The 19,288-nt window shown below is 39.6% G+C and overlaps 1 protein-coding gene across 1 annotated transcript in view; it reads left to right on the plus strand.

Moving 5' to 3' along the window:
- Positions 1 to 19,288, plus strand: part of KCNMB2 (potassium calcium-activated channel subfamily M regulatory beta subunit 2) — a 249,371-nt gene that overhangs the window by 198,541 nt on the left and 31,542 nt on the right. The window contains exon 2 of the mRNA XM_061167884.1: positions 16,310 to 16,432. Coding sequence (XP_061023867.1) covers positions 16,377 to 16,432 — 56 coding nt within the window. The 5' untranslated portion in view covers positions 16,310 to 16,376. The remainder of the gene's footprint in view (positions 1 to 16,309; positions 16,433 to 19,288) is intronic.

Here is a 19,288-nt window from a genome sequence, read left to right on the forward strand (position 1 = left end):
AGGAAGGCTCTCTTATCTCTCCTTACTATTCTTTGGAACTCTGCATTCAAATGGGTATATCTTTCCTTCTCTCCTTTGCTTTTTGCTTCTCTTCTTTTCAAGCTATTTGTAAGACCTTCTCAGACAGCCATTTTGCTTTTTTGCATTTCTTTTTCTTGGGGATGATCTTGATCCCTGTTTCCTGTACAATATCACAAACCTCCATCCATAGTTCATCAGACACTCTGTCTATCAGATCTAGTCCCTTAAATTTATTTGTCACTTCCATTGTATAATCATAAGGGATTTGATTTGGGTCATACCTAATTGGTCTAGTGGTTTTCCCCACTTTCTAAAATTTAAGTCTGAATGTGGCAATAAGGAGTCCATGATCTGAGCCACAGTCAGCTCCCGGTCTTGTTTTTGCTGACTGTATAGAGCTTCTCCATCTTTGGCTGCAAAGAATATAATCAATCTGATTTCCGTGTTGGCCATCTGGTGATATCCATGTGTAGAGTCCTCTCTTGTGTTGTTGGAGGAGGGTGTTTGCTAGACATCCTGGAATGAAGTCAAGTGGGCCTTAGGAAGCATCACTACAAACAAATCCAGTGGAGGTGATGGAATTCCAGTTGAACTATTTCAAATCCTAAAAGATGATGCTGTGAAAGTGCTGCATTCAATATGTCAGCAAATTTAGAAAACTCAGGAGTGGCCACAGGACTGGAAAAGGTCAGTTTTCATTCCAATCCCAAAGAAAGGCAATGCCAAAGAATGCTCAAACTACTGCACAATTCCAATCATCTCACATGCTAGTAAAGTAATGCTCAAAAATCTCCAAGCCAGGCTTCAGCAATACGTGAACCGTGAACTTCCAGATTTTCAAGCTGGTTTTAGAAGAGGCAGAGGAACCAGAGATCAAATTGCCAACATCCACTGGATCATTGAAAAAGCTAGAGTGTTCCAGAAAAACATCTATTTCTGCTTTATTGACTATGCCAAAGCCTTTGACTGTGTGGATCACAATAAACTGTGGAAAATTCTTCAAGAGATGGGAATACCAGACCACCTGACCTGCCTCTTGAGAAACCTATATGCAGGTCAGGAAGCAACAGACCTGGACACAGAACTGGACAATAGAACTGGACACGGAATAACAGACTGGTTCCAAATCGGGAAAGGAGTACGTCAAGGCTGTATATTGTCACCCTGCTTATTTAACTTATATGCAGAGTACATCATGAGAAACACTGGGTTGGATGAAGCACAAGCTGGAATCAAGATTGCCAGGAGAAATATCAATAACCTCAGATCTGCAGATGACACCACTCTTAGGGCAGAAAGTAAAGAAGAACTAAACAACCTCTTGAAGAAAGTGAAAGAGGAGAGTGAAAAAGTTGGCTTAAAGCTCAACATTCAGAAAACTAAGATCATGGCATCCAGTTCCATCACTTCATGGCAAAGAGATGGGGAAACACTGGCTGACTTTATTTTTTTGGGCTCTAAAATCACTGCAGATGGTGACTGCAGCCATGAAGATAAAAGACACTTACTCCTTGGAAGGATGGTTATGACCAACCTAGACAGCATACTAAAAAGCAGAGATATTACTTTTCCAACAAAGGTCTGTCTAGTAAAGGCTATGATTTTTCCAGTAGTCATGTATGGATGTGAGAGTTGGACTATAAAGAAAACTGAGCACTGAAGAATTGATGCTTTTGAACTGTGGTGTTGGTGAAAACCCTTGAGAGTCCCTTGGACTGCAAGGAGGTCCATCCAGTCCATCCTAAAGGAGATCAATCCTGAGTGTTCATTGGAAGGACTGATGCTGAAGCTGAAACTCCAATACTTTGGCCGCCTGATGGGAAGAGCTGACTCATTTGAAAAGATCCTGATGCTGGGAAAGATTGAGGGCAGGAGGGAAGTAGACGACAGAGGATGAGACAGATGGATGTCATCACCTACTCGATGGACATGAGTTTGGGTAAACTCAGGGAAATGGTGATGGACAGGGAGGCCTGGTGTGCTGTGGTCCATGGGGTTGCAAAGAGTCGGACACGACTGAGTGACTGAACTGAATTGAACCTTCAGAGTAATATTTCAAGTATATAAACATGATCATGTTGCTTGCTCTCATGTAAAAAATGTGTCATGAATTTCAAAATAAAGTTTTTTGAAATGCATAGTAGGACTCCGTCATCTTCAAGGTGAAGCCCAGGACCTCTTCATGGCCTTTGCAAAGCAGGATCTGACTCTTGACTTTTGATTTTCTATATGTACCAACAAACAACCATCCCAGCAAAAAATTTTAATGTGATATCAGGATATATAAATAGAAGGAGGTTATAGTTTTGCCATCCTCAACACTAACCAGATGCCACTATATTCAGGAAAACAGAATTTTACATTGTTTAAGAGGGAAGCCTCTGAATGTAGGCTGCTGGAATTCATATCCTGTCTCCTCTACTTTCCAGCTCTGTGACTTTGAGCATGTTCTTTAACATCCTTATGTTTTAGTTTCCTCATCAATAGATGGGAATAAGATTATTCGTCTTATAGAGATTTTGTAGCAACTAAATTAATTAAGATAGGTAGAGCACTATTAAATAATAAATTTTAGTGTTCCGATGTCCTGTGGTACTTCAGGAGAAACACTAACTAATGGAGCATAGCCTGGGAAGGTGACCAGAATAAAAAAAGACATTGAGTCATGTTATGTGAAGAACAGTTAAATAAAATGCAGTGCATAGTGAAGAAGTGTTGGCAGGATAATACAGCTGTACTAAAAGATCTGTAAAACAATCCAGAGTGTAGACTCAGGAACAATAGTGGAACTCTATGAAAATAGACTCCAATTCAAATTACAGAAACACTTTCCATTAGATACAAATGTCCACCAGTGGGAGGGGTTTTCTCCAGAGAAAATTGGTTCCCCACCACTAGAGCTGTTTTGTTTAACCTATAATTAGATAACTTGTTGTTTAGAATATTCTAAAGGGATTGAAGTTACTAGATAGAAGGGAGAAGAATAACTTTTAAAGGTCTTATGAGTCTCAGATCACAAGAGTTTAAACTATCGGTTGATAGTAAGTAGGTGTTTCTAGAAATTGATTATTTTTGGTAAACTGTATAAAGCGTAAATATCACTAACATCAGCTTAAACATTGCTCTTTGGGGTCGCAACGAATCAGACACAACAGAGCAACTGAGCTGACCATCAGCTTAGGTTGATTTATCATCCAGTTTCTCTCAATAAGGGCTCCCCAGGTGGCTAGTGGTAAAGAATCTGCCTGCTAATATCAGAAGGTGTGGGTTCCATCCCTGGGTCAGGAAGACCCACTGGAGGAGGAAATAGCAGCCCACTCCAGTATTCTTGCTGGGAAAACCCCTTAACAAAGGAGTCTGGAGGGCCAGTCCATAGGGTCGTAAAGAGTTGGACACAACTGAGCGACTGAGCATGTTAGCATGCTACCTCAATAAACAGTGCTGTGTAAACTCAATGTCTAGCATATACCCCAGCATCTGAGGCATTCTTCCTGGCCCAAGATTCATAAAGGGCAAGATGTCCTCAAGTAGCAGATGTCCTCTGCCACTGTCCTCAAGTGGCAGCTATCTCTAGCTATCGCAGCTGCATTTCCCTTTCTTTCTTGCAAAGTTCCTTAAAAGAAACAGTGACAATTTTCCTTTGCTACTCCTGGTTTGCCATGCTTATTTTCATTCATTGACATGTTCTGAAAGCAATATGGCAAAAGTAAGTTTGAAAAGAGCTTTACTTTGACATTACATATCAGTTTAAATAGAATGAGAAACTTCAGAGACAAAGAAGTGAGTCATCTCTTGACCCTGACACAACTTGAAGCTTTGAGATAAGTCCATTAAGAAGAGCTCCTTGAGTTCCTTCCATGTGCTCAGTCACTTCAGTCATGTCTGACCCTTTGAGACCCCATGGACTAGCCCAGGCTCCTCTGTCCATGGGATTTCCCAGGCAAGAATACTGGACTGGGTTGCCATTTCCTTCTCCAGGGGATCTTTCTGACCCAGAGATGGAACCCAGGTCTTCCACATTGCAGGCAGACTCTTTACCATCTGAGCCACCAAGGAAGCCCAATAATTTCATTTTAAAAATAAAGAAACAGGCTAAGTTATGCTTAATTGCCAACTCAAAGCCACATGGTCAATAAGGAAGAAGGCAGAGAGTCACACAGTGACCAATAAAAATGGAATGCGCTTGCCTCCTGGTGTGTCTCAGTTGTGCACAAGCGTCTCCTTACTTGTTCCATGCTCTCTCTCTCTGTATCATCAAGCCAAACGAGCCTCAAATCATCTCAAATCTTTAGAGTAGGGGAGACCTGCTTGTTGTTCTCCATGGCCCCAAACCGCCTTTCTTTCTCAGAAACACATCAAGGCCAGTCCTTAAATCTGAGTGTAAACCTTGACGGTAGAGTTTGCGCTTGGACTTCATTCTTTGACCTGGATTTGTCTGGACCAGCAAGTTAGGATGTCTCCCCCATGTAGCTAGCACTCAAACTCAACTCCTGGTCCCTGACACGGGACTCTTCCTTACCAATGCCAGCACAAGAGAGATGTTATAATGGAATCATTAGTTTTCAGCCGGCATGACAAGGCAGACGGTGCTCTAATTGATTGTGAATCACACAGCATCAAAGTTAGTACATGACTGAGAGCCTATGCTGCAGCTTGACCTTTAGAACTTGGTATTGCCCATGCAGTGGGGTCCAAGAAAATCAATATCATGAAGGGAGTAGAACCAAGAATCACTACTTTAAAAGAGAGGCTCATCTTATATTGATACTTCAGAAGCAAAAGGCAAGGGCAATGATGAACCCCAGTGCACCAATTATCAACTCCTCCCAGACTTGGTTTTCACCAGCTCTTCTTCACACTACAGTTATATAACATGGACTCTCCACTTCAAGAACTTTTGACCTCCCACCCAGCCACCACATACTATCCTCACATCAATGAGCCTATTCAATTGCCCTTTTCAGAAAGTCTTCCTCTTCTTTGGCTTTCAACTCCCCCTGCCTCCAATTGTTGGAGGTAGGTATTACACCCTTCATTTTTACAGATAGGGAAGTTGAGGTTCAGAGATGCTGATTAACTCATTCCATGTCACAGAGCAAGGAAGGAAGGAATGAAAGTGAGAGGTAAAAGCAATTCTATCTGCCTCCCTGTTCCGTGCTGCCTCTTTCCAATTTAGGGATAGGCAGGTGGGTTGAAGAAAAATAGGATTCCAAATTCTGTCAGTCACTCATTTTCTTAGGTGGTTTATCTTAGTCCCATTAGTTCTTAGCGCATATTGTAGAACCCAAGATCTTATAAGCTACAAAACATAGGGAATGGGAGGCTTTAATCAAACTTCTTCAAGCTATTTATATTATTTATGGGGCTTTCTCGGTAACTAAATTATCATTACACCAGGCATTTTCCAGACAATGGTGAAAACTTAGGTTTAAAAGAGGACTAAATATTTCGTTTAATATTTGTAAGAGTCTTTCCCCACAGAATCCAAGCAGTTAGAATAGGCTTTTCTTCAACCTGTATCCATCAAAAAAGAGTCACTATTCTTATTGCGGAAAGTTTTTTTTTTTTCCTTTTATCTTTAAATACAGGTCTTTCCACTAGGTCAAAGCAGGATTTACAATTTAAAATATATTTTCCTTTGCCTGCCTAGTGCCTTTTGAATTGTAAATCTTTCTTTTACAATTAGATCCATTAGCCTTTTACCTACAGCTTAAAAAGCTATCCAAGAAAACTAAAATAACCAAGTCTCAATATTGACATGTGGCCTAGAATATCTCTGATAGCTCTTTCAACTTTAAAAGGCCAGTATTTAATGACTTCTTTGAATTTTGTCTCAAATAATGGTCTTAATTTGGCATATTAAATATATTAGAATATTTAAGTAAATAAACATTTATATACATATAAATAAATGGCTGCCAATAGTGCCAGATTACTTATTTTAATTAATCCTCACACAACAAATTTTGAAGGTTGCATTAGTATTCCCACTTTATAGATAAGGAGATTGAGACTCAAAGAAGGTAATTAGCTTGCAGCCACTTTAATATTAATAGGAAAAGAGCAGAAATGGAGTTTGAACTCAGTTTCTTCTGCTTCCAGAGTTAATGATTTCTTTTTTTAAGTTTGCTTTACATTCTTTTATTTTTTGTAATTTTTATTGGATTTCAGTTGATTTATAACCTTGTGTTGCTTTCAGGTGTACAGCAGAGTGAATCAGTTATGCACATACATGTATCTACCCCTCTTTTCTTCTGAATTTTTAACTCTTTTTAATGGATAAAACACTTATTACCCAAAATCTTGAAAAGTGTCAGTACAGAGCAGTACACAATGAAAAGTACCCCCAGCCCACAACTCTCATCCCAGCCACTCAATTCTCCTCAGAATCAGTGATCAATTTCCAGTATATTCTTCCACACATATTTTTATACAAATGCAAACAAATGTTTTATGTTTTCCTTCTTTTAATTCAAATTAAAATTAGTATTCTAGTACTAGAATTATATTAATCTAGTATTCAAATTATTCATATTAAGCACATAAAACAAAGCTTGGAAGCAAATCTTAAACACTTTTTTTAATCTATAAATTTATTTATTTTAATTGGAGGATAATTACTTTCCATTATTGTATTGGTTTTGCCATACATCGACATGAATCCGCCACAGGTGTACATGTGTTTCCCACCCTGAACCCCCCTCCCACCTCCCTCCCCATCCCATCCCTCTAGGTAATCCCAGAGGAAGCAAATCTTAAACACACATTTTTAAAAAAGCAATGAAATAACTCTATCTCAGACTGCTATCATATCAGTGCAGAGAAAGAAGAAGGAATTTCACTAACTTATGAACCCAGTGTATTCTGACCCTGTACCCTTAGGAAGATATGTTTTAAGGATAAAAAGAACTGCAAAGAAATCTGGACTTTACTTATTTGTTTCTTGTTGGTAGTGGAGCAGGGTAGTTATCCTAAAACTGTTTTGAGTATATTGTAGAATAGAGAAAAATAAACAAACTAATGTAATTGGAAATCAAAGGTTATCATGTGAGAGAAGGAGACATAGATATGAGAAAAGTGGGAAAGAAAACCCTGTACTGCTGGATTAGAATATTATGGACTGAACATTTGTATCCCCCCATTTATATGTTAAAGCCCTGACATTCAAAGAGATGGTATTTGGAAGACTTCCCGGGTGACTCAGACGGTAAAGAGTCTGCCTACAATGCAGGAGACCCAGGTTCAGTCCCTGGGTTGGGAAAATCTCCTGAAGAAGAAATGGCAACCCACTCTAGTATTCTTGCCTGGAAAATCCCATGGACAGAGGAACCTGGTAGGCTACAGTCCATGGGGTTGCGAAGAATCAGACACGACTGAGCAACTTCACTTTCACTCTTTTTTCAGATTCTTTTCTCATATAGGTCATTACAGAGTATTGAGTTCCTTGTGCTATACGGTAGGTTCTTATTAGTCATTTATTTTATATGTAGTAGCGTGTATATGTCAATCTCAACCTCCCAATTTATCCCTCCCCCCACTTACACCCTGGTAACCATAGTTTGTCTTTTATATCTGTGATTTTATTCCTATTTTGTAAATAGGTTCATTTGTACCATGTTTTCAGATGAGAGCATGAGTTTTGGAGTTGGACAGACTTGGGTTGAAATTCTGACTCCACCACTTAATAGCTACATGACCTCAGAAATTTACTTCCTTTTCCAAATCTCAATTTCCTCTCCTAGTAAATAGAAAGAGCTTTCATAAGGGTTACTGTCAGAATTAAATAAAGCAATGCATATAAATGCATTATTTATATGGATCTAAAGAAATACTTCACACCTTTATGTTTATTATTATCATTTCTAGTTTTTCTCTATTAAAAGCTCCTATTATAGTTTATCCACCTTGATTTTTGCCTGAAATAGAGCAAGAATTGAATCACACTCACCAAGACAAGATGGACGGTTTCAGCATAAATCTGTCATTTGTGCTAATCTAGCAGACACATGTGAGTTGTGAGCAGGTTTTCTCACCCCAACTGTGTATGTGTGATGCCTGATAAAATGTTTAACAATTAAAACTGGTTTTAAGTATGCAACATGAAGAGAATCAAACTGAACATCAGATGTGGTTATCCACTTGAAAAACTCATTAAGAAATGAATTATTCTGTAGTGGACTAATTAAGACCACGGAGAAATGTGTTTTCCATTTCTGCATAGAACTTTTCAAAAAATGAATTAAACGGAAGGGCCATTGATTAGTATGGCCAATTTGGGGGAAAAAAAATTTTTTTTTCTCCGATTTCCTCCAAATGGAAAACACTAACTGTTTGCTGAGTGTCTACTCAATGCCATTCAGTATTTTAAATCAGCTGTATGGTAATTCTTTATGATATTTGGTACTATTTCGATTTCCTTGATGAGAAAAAATGAGGCTTGGGGAAGTTTAACAATGTATTTAGGTTATATAATTAGTACATGGTGGAGCTGTAGTAATTATGGAGGGATTTCAACCTGAAACTAATTTCAAATTTCTTTCAATTAAGCCCTGAGATCATCATTTCTGATAGCTGTTATGACTGTAAATGTGATGCAAAACTTATTTCATCACATCACATGCATAACAATCTTATACTAAACCCCATATCCACACTTGTCTGACCAGTCTGTCTCCTCATCTAGATACACCATAAGCTCCATAGAGAAGGGTCATGCAGTTGTGTTCATCACTATATCCCCAACACCCAGGCTCAGTGACTGCCACAGGGTTACATCTTCAATAACTATTTGTTGAATGAAGAAATGAATGCTGATTTAACTGAAAGGAATAGAGTGCGCTCCACAGTCATCCTTTCACAGGTGGCACCTTAAAGGTTGGGGAGTACAAGGATGGAGTGTTTTGTCTGCACTTAAGCAATTAGTGATAGAATGGAATGTTAGAAGCCCAGAGCCTCCAGATGGCTGAGCTCAATGAGCCAAGTTACTAGCAGGTTAAAGAACAGGTACATTATTTAACTTGAGCTGTGTCCTCCTGAAACAAATCAAGTGCATCACAATTACATGAACACAAGTTGGTCCATGTGTATGACAAAAGTCATAATTGACTCCTACACCCATCTCCAGGCAGAGGAGTCCATACGTGGTCAACCCAGCTATTAAGAAGCAGCCTGCACTAACAAATCAGACAATTCAGAGAATCATTCCTATTTGATCCTTTTCAAAGAGGCTACAATGTTCGGTGATAAACTTCTTTGCCTCTATAGATGAAGAGCAAGTGGAACTATTCACTCAGTCTTCCAGGCATCAAATGGGGTAGAAAGGTCTTTACATTCCTGTTGTGAGGCATTGTCAAGAGGCTATTCAGTACCACTTGCTAGTCCTTCAGATGGTAACATTTAAGGTGTGAACAGAGAAATAGGAACCCGACAAAGAAATGGAATAAGCAGCTCAAGAGTAAGAAAGAGAACCAAGAGAGCATTGCTCTTTAAGTCAAGGTGGTAACACTGTTAGACGGAAACAACCAAAAATACCAAATTTGGCAAACTGAGAGAAATAACAAATTCAGCAACCTTATTTAAGGTGTGGAAAGACAAGAAGCTATTGGCATACCCACTGGGAAGTTGTAGCACCCTTAGAAAGAGCAGCTCGGGTAAAGCGCAAATGTCGATGTATTATTCTGTCTCTTCCATGAACTATCCTTAGAAGCAGAGATGGGTGGCCTGGTGCCTGCACATGGAACACACTTACGAATGCTGTCTAACAGATACTTGAATGACTTAATTAAAACAAGGTATAGTAGTTCCCTTTGGAAGAAAACATTCCAAAGATATTTAAAACTGCTCTTAATAAGAAGTACCAATGTTTTATAAATTAAATCACTAAGTCTAAAATTATCACCCTTCAGTTGGCTTCTCCCTCCAAAGGCCCTGGAGCCAAAACAACTCAATTCCTGGGGAGAACATATAATTTGCCGTCTGCAAGAGATAAAGTCCCATGCATTAGAAGCATTCCTAAATTTCTGTGCTTCAAGTGACCTTTTAAGTTGCTGCTGTGATGTCATTAGTGTTACAATTTTACACAAGATTAGACATGTAATTAGGTGTTAAATAGTTCTGCTGGCTCCTGCTTGCTATTTAATAAAGCAGAATGCATTAAGAGCACCCCATATGCAGAGCTCAAGGCCACTGACAATAGAAAACTGCATCCACTTTGCTCTTCCCTACCTTGTATGCCACTTGTCCTTGCAGCTGTCACCTAAAGGAAATGAGAAGCCACAGCACAGTATCACTCAAAGAACTGTTACTCTCCAGCTGAAACTTCTAGAAGCAAGGAGAGTCTCCATTAAGAACTCAGGTGAAACCAGAACCTGAGAATTTTTAGCAGAGTTTCCCACCTTGGCTGCACATCAGAGTCACCAGAAAGCTTTTTAAAAAATTCTGACACCAGAGACCCACCCCTAGAGATTCTCACTGGTCTGGTTTGAGATCTAGGCACCAGAATTTTTTTAATTCCTCCCAATGATTATACTGTTCAGCCAGTGTTCAGAGTCACTGCATTTATGCTCCTCTGGCTCGAGATGGGTATCAAGGTGAATGAGGAAGTATAATACTTCAGATTTCATTATCTCAATATCTCAGAAAACTAACCCATAAGAAAAAGAAAATCAATAGTCTCAATGTACAAGTACAAGGCTCCTTAATTAGATTTTTTTACAAAAAGATAAATCTAACTCACTACTCTTAAAATTATGAACAAGGAAGAAAAGAAGTAAACTAATGTTTAGCATGTGCCTTGATTTATTCAAGGTACTTTTGCATCTGTTAACTTACTAATCTTCCAAGCAACCCAGAAAGATAAGTATTATTATTTCCATTTTTACAACTGGGGAAACTAAGACATGGAAATGTTAAACTGACTTGTTCAAAGTCACACGGTTGGTAGGTGGCGATGCCAAGAGGCAGGCAAACATTTGACTCTCTTGCTCACATTTTTATTAGAATATGCTGCCATTTCTAAAGAAAACCTTACTGAGTGATAGTTCAGCAAGTAATAGAAACTTTCTGTCCAAGTCAACAAAAGAGACAGAGGGAGGGGCTTCCCTGGTGGCTCACGGTAAAGAATCCACTTGCCAATGTGGAAAACACTGGTTCCATCCCTGGTCCAGGAAGATTCCGCATGCCTCCGAGCAACTAAACCCATGTGTCACAAATCTAAGCCTGAGCTCTAGAGCCCGGGAGCTGCAACTACTAACGCCTGAGCACTTAGAGTCTGTGCTCTGCAACAAAAAAAGCCACCGCTATGAGAAACCCACGCGCCACAACTAGTGTAGCCCCAGCTCATTGCAACTAGAGAAAGCCCACGCACAGCAACGAAAACCTAGCCAAACCAAAAATAAATATATATATATTTTTTAAAAGACAGAGAGTCAGAAGGAGCAGTCCAATCAGGAGAAGAAAAGCGAGGAGGTAGGGAATGAGAAAAAGGAACAGCATCCTGAGCTCAGGAAATGATCTGAAATGAGACAGCAGCTCGTCCAGCAGTCGGGAGCCACATCACAGGAGGCCAACGTCAGAACCTACGGTCTTGTTACTAAGCAAGGGCCCACACAATGGCACCAGCTTTTGAGAAAAGAAAGTGCTTTGTTGTGAGGTTGACCAGCAAGAAGACAGGAGGCAACCCTCTCAAATCTGTCTCTGAGATCCAGAGATCAAGGTGGATTTTAAAGGGTTAGGAGAATTGCAAACTTGGAAGCTGATTGGCTATTCTCCAATCAGTCTATATAAACTACTAGTACTTCTGGAATCCAAGTTTTCCTTACTGAAGGACTTGTTGCTTCATAAAGGGCTCTGGGGGCAACATTATTATTCTTTGAGTTCCAGAGACTGAAGATTCTTGGCCCAGGGTCATCTTGAAGACCAAAGTTTCCATCCTGCACATGCACAATGCTGTCTCTATAAAATAACTGCAGATTTGATTAATCAACAACCTGCTTTAAGGAAGCAAAACCAGTTTAAGCCAGTCAGTATTTCACGTGCTGTTTTGGTCATACTTTCCAACAACAGATACTTAGATGGTCAAGGCAGACAGCGAACATGACCAGTGCATCACTGTGTGTCCTGCATTGTGCCAAAAGAGGGCATAAGACACAGCCATGCCCTGGAATGCCCACGGCATCGCTCAACCAGAGGCGGGTACCAGGAACTGGGAGCCGGGCGGAGGAAACTGTTTGTGGGGGTGAGAAAAAGCTTCACAGAAGAGATGACACCTGAAATGGCCTTGGAAACAGAGGAACTCACTCACCTGGCAGGAAAGGGAGGCAGACAGAAAATGTGAGCTGAGTCAGAGCGGTAGAAACCCACCGAGGTGTATGCCTGAGAAATGGAAAGAGGCCCTCTATAAATTCCCAAGGCAAAGAAATTGTTACATTCTCCCCAACTCCTGCTTTCATTCAAAGCTGAGATTATGTCTTTTAGGGGATCTGGTTTTCAGACCATACTTACCTGCAATCATATAGTTGAGGCTCAGCCAGGTTCACCCCAGCTCCTGGTCTTTTGATGACAGAATTCGTTCCAGGTTTCCTCCCCCTGCCCTCAGCCCCAAGCATCCACCATTACAGGTCTCTTTTCCACACTAGGATTCCAAATTACAGAATTTTATAAAGTGGTTTCTTTGTCTCCAAATCAGTTTTCTAATCACAATTCAAATGAGGTATTCCTTGTCTTATAAAGTGAACAGAGTTAATTACTTGAGACATTCAGGAGAGCTGCATTTGAGCTGAGGGACCCACCAAACCAACTCCTGTTAACATATTCTGGGTGTTTCTTTGAAGCCTGGAACTTTTTTCAACCTCCACAGAACCTTTATAGTGTTGTCCTTAAAACTACTCATTTAATTTTAATTAACAACAAACTTAGCAGGTTTTAAATAACAGTTTGTAAAAGAAAACTGGGGTGGAGAAACTCCAAATCCACTTCTTAGGATAAGCTGAGGAATCATTAAGTCCTTTCCAACAATTGTTAGACAGTTAATTAGAATAAGTATACCTTTCATCTCTTCCCTTCTGTATCATCTTCAAACAGCAGCTTAAGGGTGCAATGCTGAAATGACACAGTCTGAAGAGCATTGTTAAGTATATTAAAATCACCACAGCCCCCTTCACTTGGTTTCAAGTCATTTATAATATGGATGGTGTGTCTATTAAAGCCTGGCTTATAACTGGTAACAGGATGGTGGGATTTATTGCTTTACCTGAATTCAAAGTGTGCCCCTTTTTTTGTCTGCTCCAACCCAACCCTTGAGGAGTGACTAAAAAGATCAGAAGATCCCACCAGAGTCAGTGTTGAAATACATTCCTGAAGGTTTAAGCCAATATTCATTCTTATAAAGTAGGTCATTTAGCTTACACGGTGACTCGGATGGTAAAGAATCTGCCTGCAATGCAAGTAGACCCGGGTTCAATCCCTGGGTCAGGAATATCCCCTAGAGAAGGGAATGGCAATTCATTGCAGTATTCTTGCCTGGAGAACTCTATGGACAGAGGAACCTGGTAGGCTATAGTCCATGAGGTCGCAAAGAGTTAGATGCAACTGAGCAACTAACACACACACACACAAAATCATTCTTATTTCCTAAAGACTGTCTGTGCTTTCCTAATGGCTCAAAGGTTAAAGAATCTTCCTGCAAAGTGGGAGACCCAGGTTCAATCCCTGGGTTGGGAAGATCCCCTGGAGAAGGAAATGGCAACCCACTCCAGTACTCTTGCCTGGAAAATGCATGGACAGAGGAGCCTGATGGGCTACAGTCCATGGGGTGGCAGAGTCAGACACGACAGAGCAACTAACACTTTCACTTTCACTTCCAAAGACTGTCTAGTTCTAATAAATTTAACTCCTATTCTATCGTATGTGTTTTAAAGTTGTTCAAAAGGAAACTTAAATAACTTTAAATGTCCCAGATCCCAGAGCTAAGCAGATTCAACTTCTAGATCTTTTTGAAACTGTCCAGGGCATCCATTCAGGTGTATCTTTTCATTCCTGTCACTCATCCTGAGAGACTAAGGGTAGGAGTATTATATCTTGCATCTATACTGGTTATCAAACCCCAAGCACTTCCCATTGCCTCTGTTCCTTCTATCTCTGATGCTGACCCAAGGGTTACAGAAGGAGATCTATTCTCAGACCTATTTCCAGGAAGTCAGTACACAATGATTTAAATACACTTTAATTCATCCTTCAATGTACTGAGTCACAAAATTTTGGAGCTGAGAAGGATCTCAGAGGTTACCAATTTCAAACTTTCCATGTTACAGATTAAAAACAACTAAGCCCCTGCAAAGATAAGTGCCTTTCTCAAGGCCACCCAGCTAATTAGTAAAAAAAAAAAAAATTAGGCCAATAACCACTGATTCTGAGTACATGCTCTGAGTCTTAGGGGCTTCATGTTTCCTCCAAATATCAGCATCATCAAGAGCCTGCTAGAAATGCAAAATCTTGGGCTCCCTCCCTGCACTCACTGAATCAGAATCTGCATGGTCACAAGATCTCCAGGTAAACCCTACGTACATTGAGAATCACTGGGCTAGACTAGAACGTATCTTTCTCCAGAAAGCACAAGGATTAGAGACAAGCAGACATGGTTCCACCTTTTCTAAATGTGAGCAAATAGCTCAGTCTCCTAAAAGCATCATTTGTAGCCTGGAAATAATAGCATTATCTACCTTGAATGGTTTTCATAATATAAGCATCACATAGATATCGGCATACACATTTCATGACACATACATAGATAATATATGCAAATATTCTGGCATGTAGTAGCTAATATGGCGTGTGCATGCTCAGTCACTTCAGTCATGTCTGACTCTTTGCAACCCTATGATCTGTAGCCTGCCAGGCTCCTCTGGCATGAGATTCCTCCAGGCAAGAATATTGGAAGGGTTGCCATGCCCTCCTCCAAGGGATCTTCCCAACCCAAGGGTAGAACCCAAGCCTCCTGTGTCTCCTGCATTGCAGGTGGGTTCTTTACCCGCTGAGCCATTGGGGAAGCCCAGATATAGTATATAGTACTTATCATTTCCCATCTCAGGCTTAGCAATAATATTATGCTCAACCTAAAGGAAATCCATGAGTGACCACGCATCCATGAAGGAATCACCTTTCTTCCTTTTCTCTATTTGTTAAATATCATTTTAACTTTTATATATGTGACTAAGAGTGTTATGATATTTCATATTTCTAACTTCAAAATGAAAGAACTAATCCCCAAACTGTGTTATAACCAAAAGAACACAACAGTCTTCTAACATCTTGACTCCAGATCCTATAAACGTGGCCCTTAGGAGCAGTGAATATCTGCTGCCACTCATGCCATGATTTTCTCAGAGACTCAACTGCAAGGGATGAACCTTCAGCTTTGGCAACAGTTGAATACATTTAAAAGATGATCTCTCGTCATTATCATGTCACATCTGTCAGTATCAAGGAAAAGAGCTTGAAGAGGAACAGAGGAATAGAACCAACCCTGAACCAAAACTTTGGAAAAATATAGAATGCTAAACTGGACCGAATATAGAGAGTTCCCTGGTGGTCCAGTGGTTAGGACCTGGCGCTTCCACTGCAGGGGACACAGGTTCAATCCCTGGTTGGGGAACTAAGATCCCACATGCTGCACAGAGTGGCTAATAAATAAGTAAAACTCTACCAAATTATATTTTCGGAGGAGATCTCTTGGAGGGAATATGATAATAACATCAATTAGAAAACATGTTTCCCTAAAGCAGTGCCTCTTCATCCTAGCAATGCATTAGAAACAACTAGGAAGCTTTAAAAAAAAAAAAAAAACTGAATGCACATTTTTGAGGGAAAGATCCAGGCTTCAGTAATTTTTAAGATTCCCATTTGACTTAAATGTGCAGCCAGGGTTGAGAACTGCTGCCCTAAGGAAGAGAAACCTGGTCTTATTTAAGATGGTCGATCCACCAAGATTTATTGATGCTATTGATACAGAGGGTTTACCTAGGGGGCACTAGTGGTAAAGAATCTGCCTGTCAATGCAGAAGACGTAAGAGACATGGGTTCAATCCCTGAGTTGGGAAGATCCCTTGGAGGAAGGCATGGCAACCCACTCCAGTATGCTTGCCTGGAGAATGCCATGCACAGAGGAACCCGGCAGGCTACAGTCCAGGGTGTCCCAAAAAGTCAGACAGGACTGAAGCGACTGAACAGGCGTTGATACAAAGTTCCCCAAACTTTAAGTAATGGCTTTAACTTCAGTGTATATCTCTTCTAGGTCTTTTCGCCACTCCTCCAGGACTTCCACTGTAAGGAAAGGAGCCCCTGGACGAACATCCTCTAAGATGTTTATATGGACCAGTGGCCGGACTTCTTCATCTTACAGACATGATGAGAAAAGGTAAATCACTGGGACTCATCGGGCTTTTTGGAATCATTTAACCAGAATACACAGAAAGCCCACCAACGAGAAAGCATTAGGCAACTGAGCTTTCTACTTTGCAAGCGTTAAGATAGGATGGGCTCTGTGTTGAAGGAACAGGGTTTCAGACACTTTGGCCTTCTCCTCCTTGTACTCACCAAGCTCACTCCTACTACATAGCTTTGCAAAAGCTGTTGCCTGTCAGAAATGCTCTTTGGTGGTGGTGGTTTGTGGTGGTTTAGTTGCTAAGTCATGTCTGGCTCTTGCGACCCCATGGACTATAGCCCATCAAGCTCCTCTGTCCATGGGATTTTCCAAGTAAGAACACTGGCGTGGGTTGCCATTTCCTTCTCCAGGGGATCTTCCTGACCCAGGAATTGAACCTGGATTTCCTACACTGCAGGCAGCATCTTTATCAACTGAGCTATGAGGGAAGCCCCAAATGCCCCTTACCCCTGCACTTATACACACACTGGTCTCTTGGCTACTTCTATCTCTGTCTTTGGATACCCATTCAATCAAACCTCCCAATATCCTCTTGACCAGCACGGAATTTGTGTTTTAGTCTCCCTTGATTTTCACCTCCTACAGCCATACCTGACACATAGTAGATGCTCAGCAAATACAGAGCTGAAATGATGAAAATTCTTCAAGGCTCTAGACATACGGCAGGGAAGGAAAGCAAAAACTAAGAGAGAATGAAAAAAGGATGGACAAGTCCAGGGAGGCCTCACACTCCTTGGAAAAGTAGCCTGGCATTGGGGAGAAATGGGGAGGGGAGTAAGCAAAAAGATTAAAGGGCAAAGGCAGTGTTAATGAAAGACAAAATGACAATTATTCAGTCCAACCCAGTCTTCTGCCTTGGAAATAAATGCATTCACAAACTTCTCTGGCCATTTTGAACATTTGATTTCTCTTTTTTCTTCTGAGTCTTTTTCTTATTGACCTGGTGCTATTTCTTGGGTGTAGTGAAGCTAAATTTTAAACACAACTGCCTATACGAATATATTGCAACTTAAGCAAGACTCATTTGCCTGCAGAATCTGAGAAAAATTGATAAATGGAATTAGGCACAAGAAAAAGGACCTGCAGGAGGTTTACTTGAGTATAAATTCTAATAACTGGTACTTCTATTTTTCCTTTTAAAAATATATATTTCCCTACAGATAAAATTCTTTTAAAATTCTAAAAGCAAAATTGCTCCTCACAATGATTTTGTATTATAGCAAAAGTTTGGAAGCAACTTTAATATTCACAATAGAAAATCATTAAATAAATCATAGAATGTAATATGTCACTTAGCAGCTTAAATTGTTTGAGCATAATATTGACTGACAATTCAAGTTGAAAAGTTGCATACAAACTATAATTGCAGCCACAAAAAAATATACATGGGAAAAAGCCTGGAAGTAAAAGTATGTTTTCTAGTCCTCTATTTTCCAATGCTTTTTAATGTTATATTATCTTAATTATGGAAAAAATAATGACATGATGTTTAAGTAAAATTATAGCTCAGAAGGCAACTAGTGTTTGATCAAAGTCTTGGTACGCAACATGAGAGAAGCAGATCAACTGAAAATTTTCTGTCTTTGTTCATCACTAGGTTTTCACATGCTTTTTCTCAATGCTTAATCAAGTTATTTTTCATTTGCTTTCAGGTAGCTTAGCTGAATCATCTTTCAGCAAGACCTTTACTATAAGACTGAAATTTCAAAAAAAAAAAAAAAAAAGACTGAAATTTCATGTATTATTTTTAAATTCCATATTTTGTATAAAATTTCCTCATTTCTTAAAAAAAAAATGTCTCTACCAGTGATGGTGTGGAAGGCAGAGTTTTCAGTGCCCTATAGGGATACTGTGACTGACATAGCCAGTCCTCAGATTTTGAAGGTTTTATCAGAGCAGGTGGAAGCATGATGCATTTGTTTCACCTTTCATTTATTCTCACTGAGTAACTTAATTAAATATATTTTGCTGTCTATATAAATTTTACAAGCAAAAGGATTAATATTTAAGAAGCAATTACTCTGCACCACATGTTTTCATAAACTGTCTCTTCTAATTTATAAGATAAAGATTATTATGCCCATTTTACAATTGAGGAAGCTAAAGATAAGAGAGTTTAAACTTCCAAGAGTCCAACAACTAGCTAGTGATTGAATCAAGATTTAAACCCAAGGTTGTACTCTGTCCCCTTCACCCTATGGCTTACCCAGGCCCTTATCAAACATGAGACAGTCAGAGCAGCAGTGAACAGCTAAGCCCATAGTGGGGAAAAGTGTCAAAATAGAGTTGAAAATTGTGTATCAAAGGAGATAATAAATATGCTAACATGATATATTGGCTATATTTGTGGAATTAAAAGGAACAAATAGTTAGCTTCATATTCTGCACAAATAAGATTCTATAAAACTCTTAAATCACTACTTTCATGGTTTTATTTCCAAAGCATGATTTCAATAACCATGGGATTTAAAATAATTAAAATATTGACTATAAATAAATCATTTTCAGCAAGCTTTATTTATGGGATGAGGATGTCAAGGTTTATGAAATCAATCTGAATGACTTTGGCCTACAAAGGCAAAGACAAATGGAACAACAGCCAAAGAATAGAGCAATAGAATCTGGTACTATGCCAGTATCCTTAGTTTGATGTTGGTTCGTTTGTCTGTACCTCTTTCTTGACCACATCTCCATCTTCACTGCCTAATTCACAGACTCTTATAGGACAAGATTCAAACAGCATGACCTTAAACAGAAGCTATTGCTCTGCTTAATTCTTTTGGTGACAGTAGTCATGGTGATAAGAAAGGCAATGATGGCTGATCATAA

Source organism: Dama dama, chromosome 19 (genome assembly GCF_033118175.1).
Source record: "Dama dama isolate Ldn47 chromosome 19, ASM3311817v1, whole genome shotgun sequence".
Lineage (NCBI taxonomy): Eukaryota > Metazoa > Chordata > Mammalia > Artiodactyla > Cervidae > Dama > Dama dama.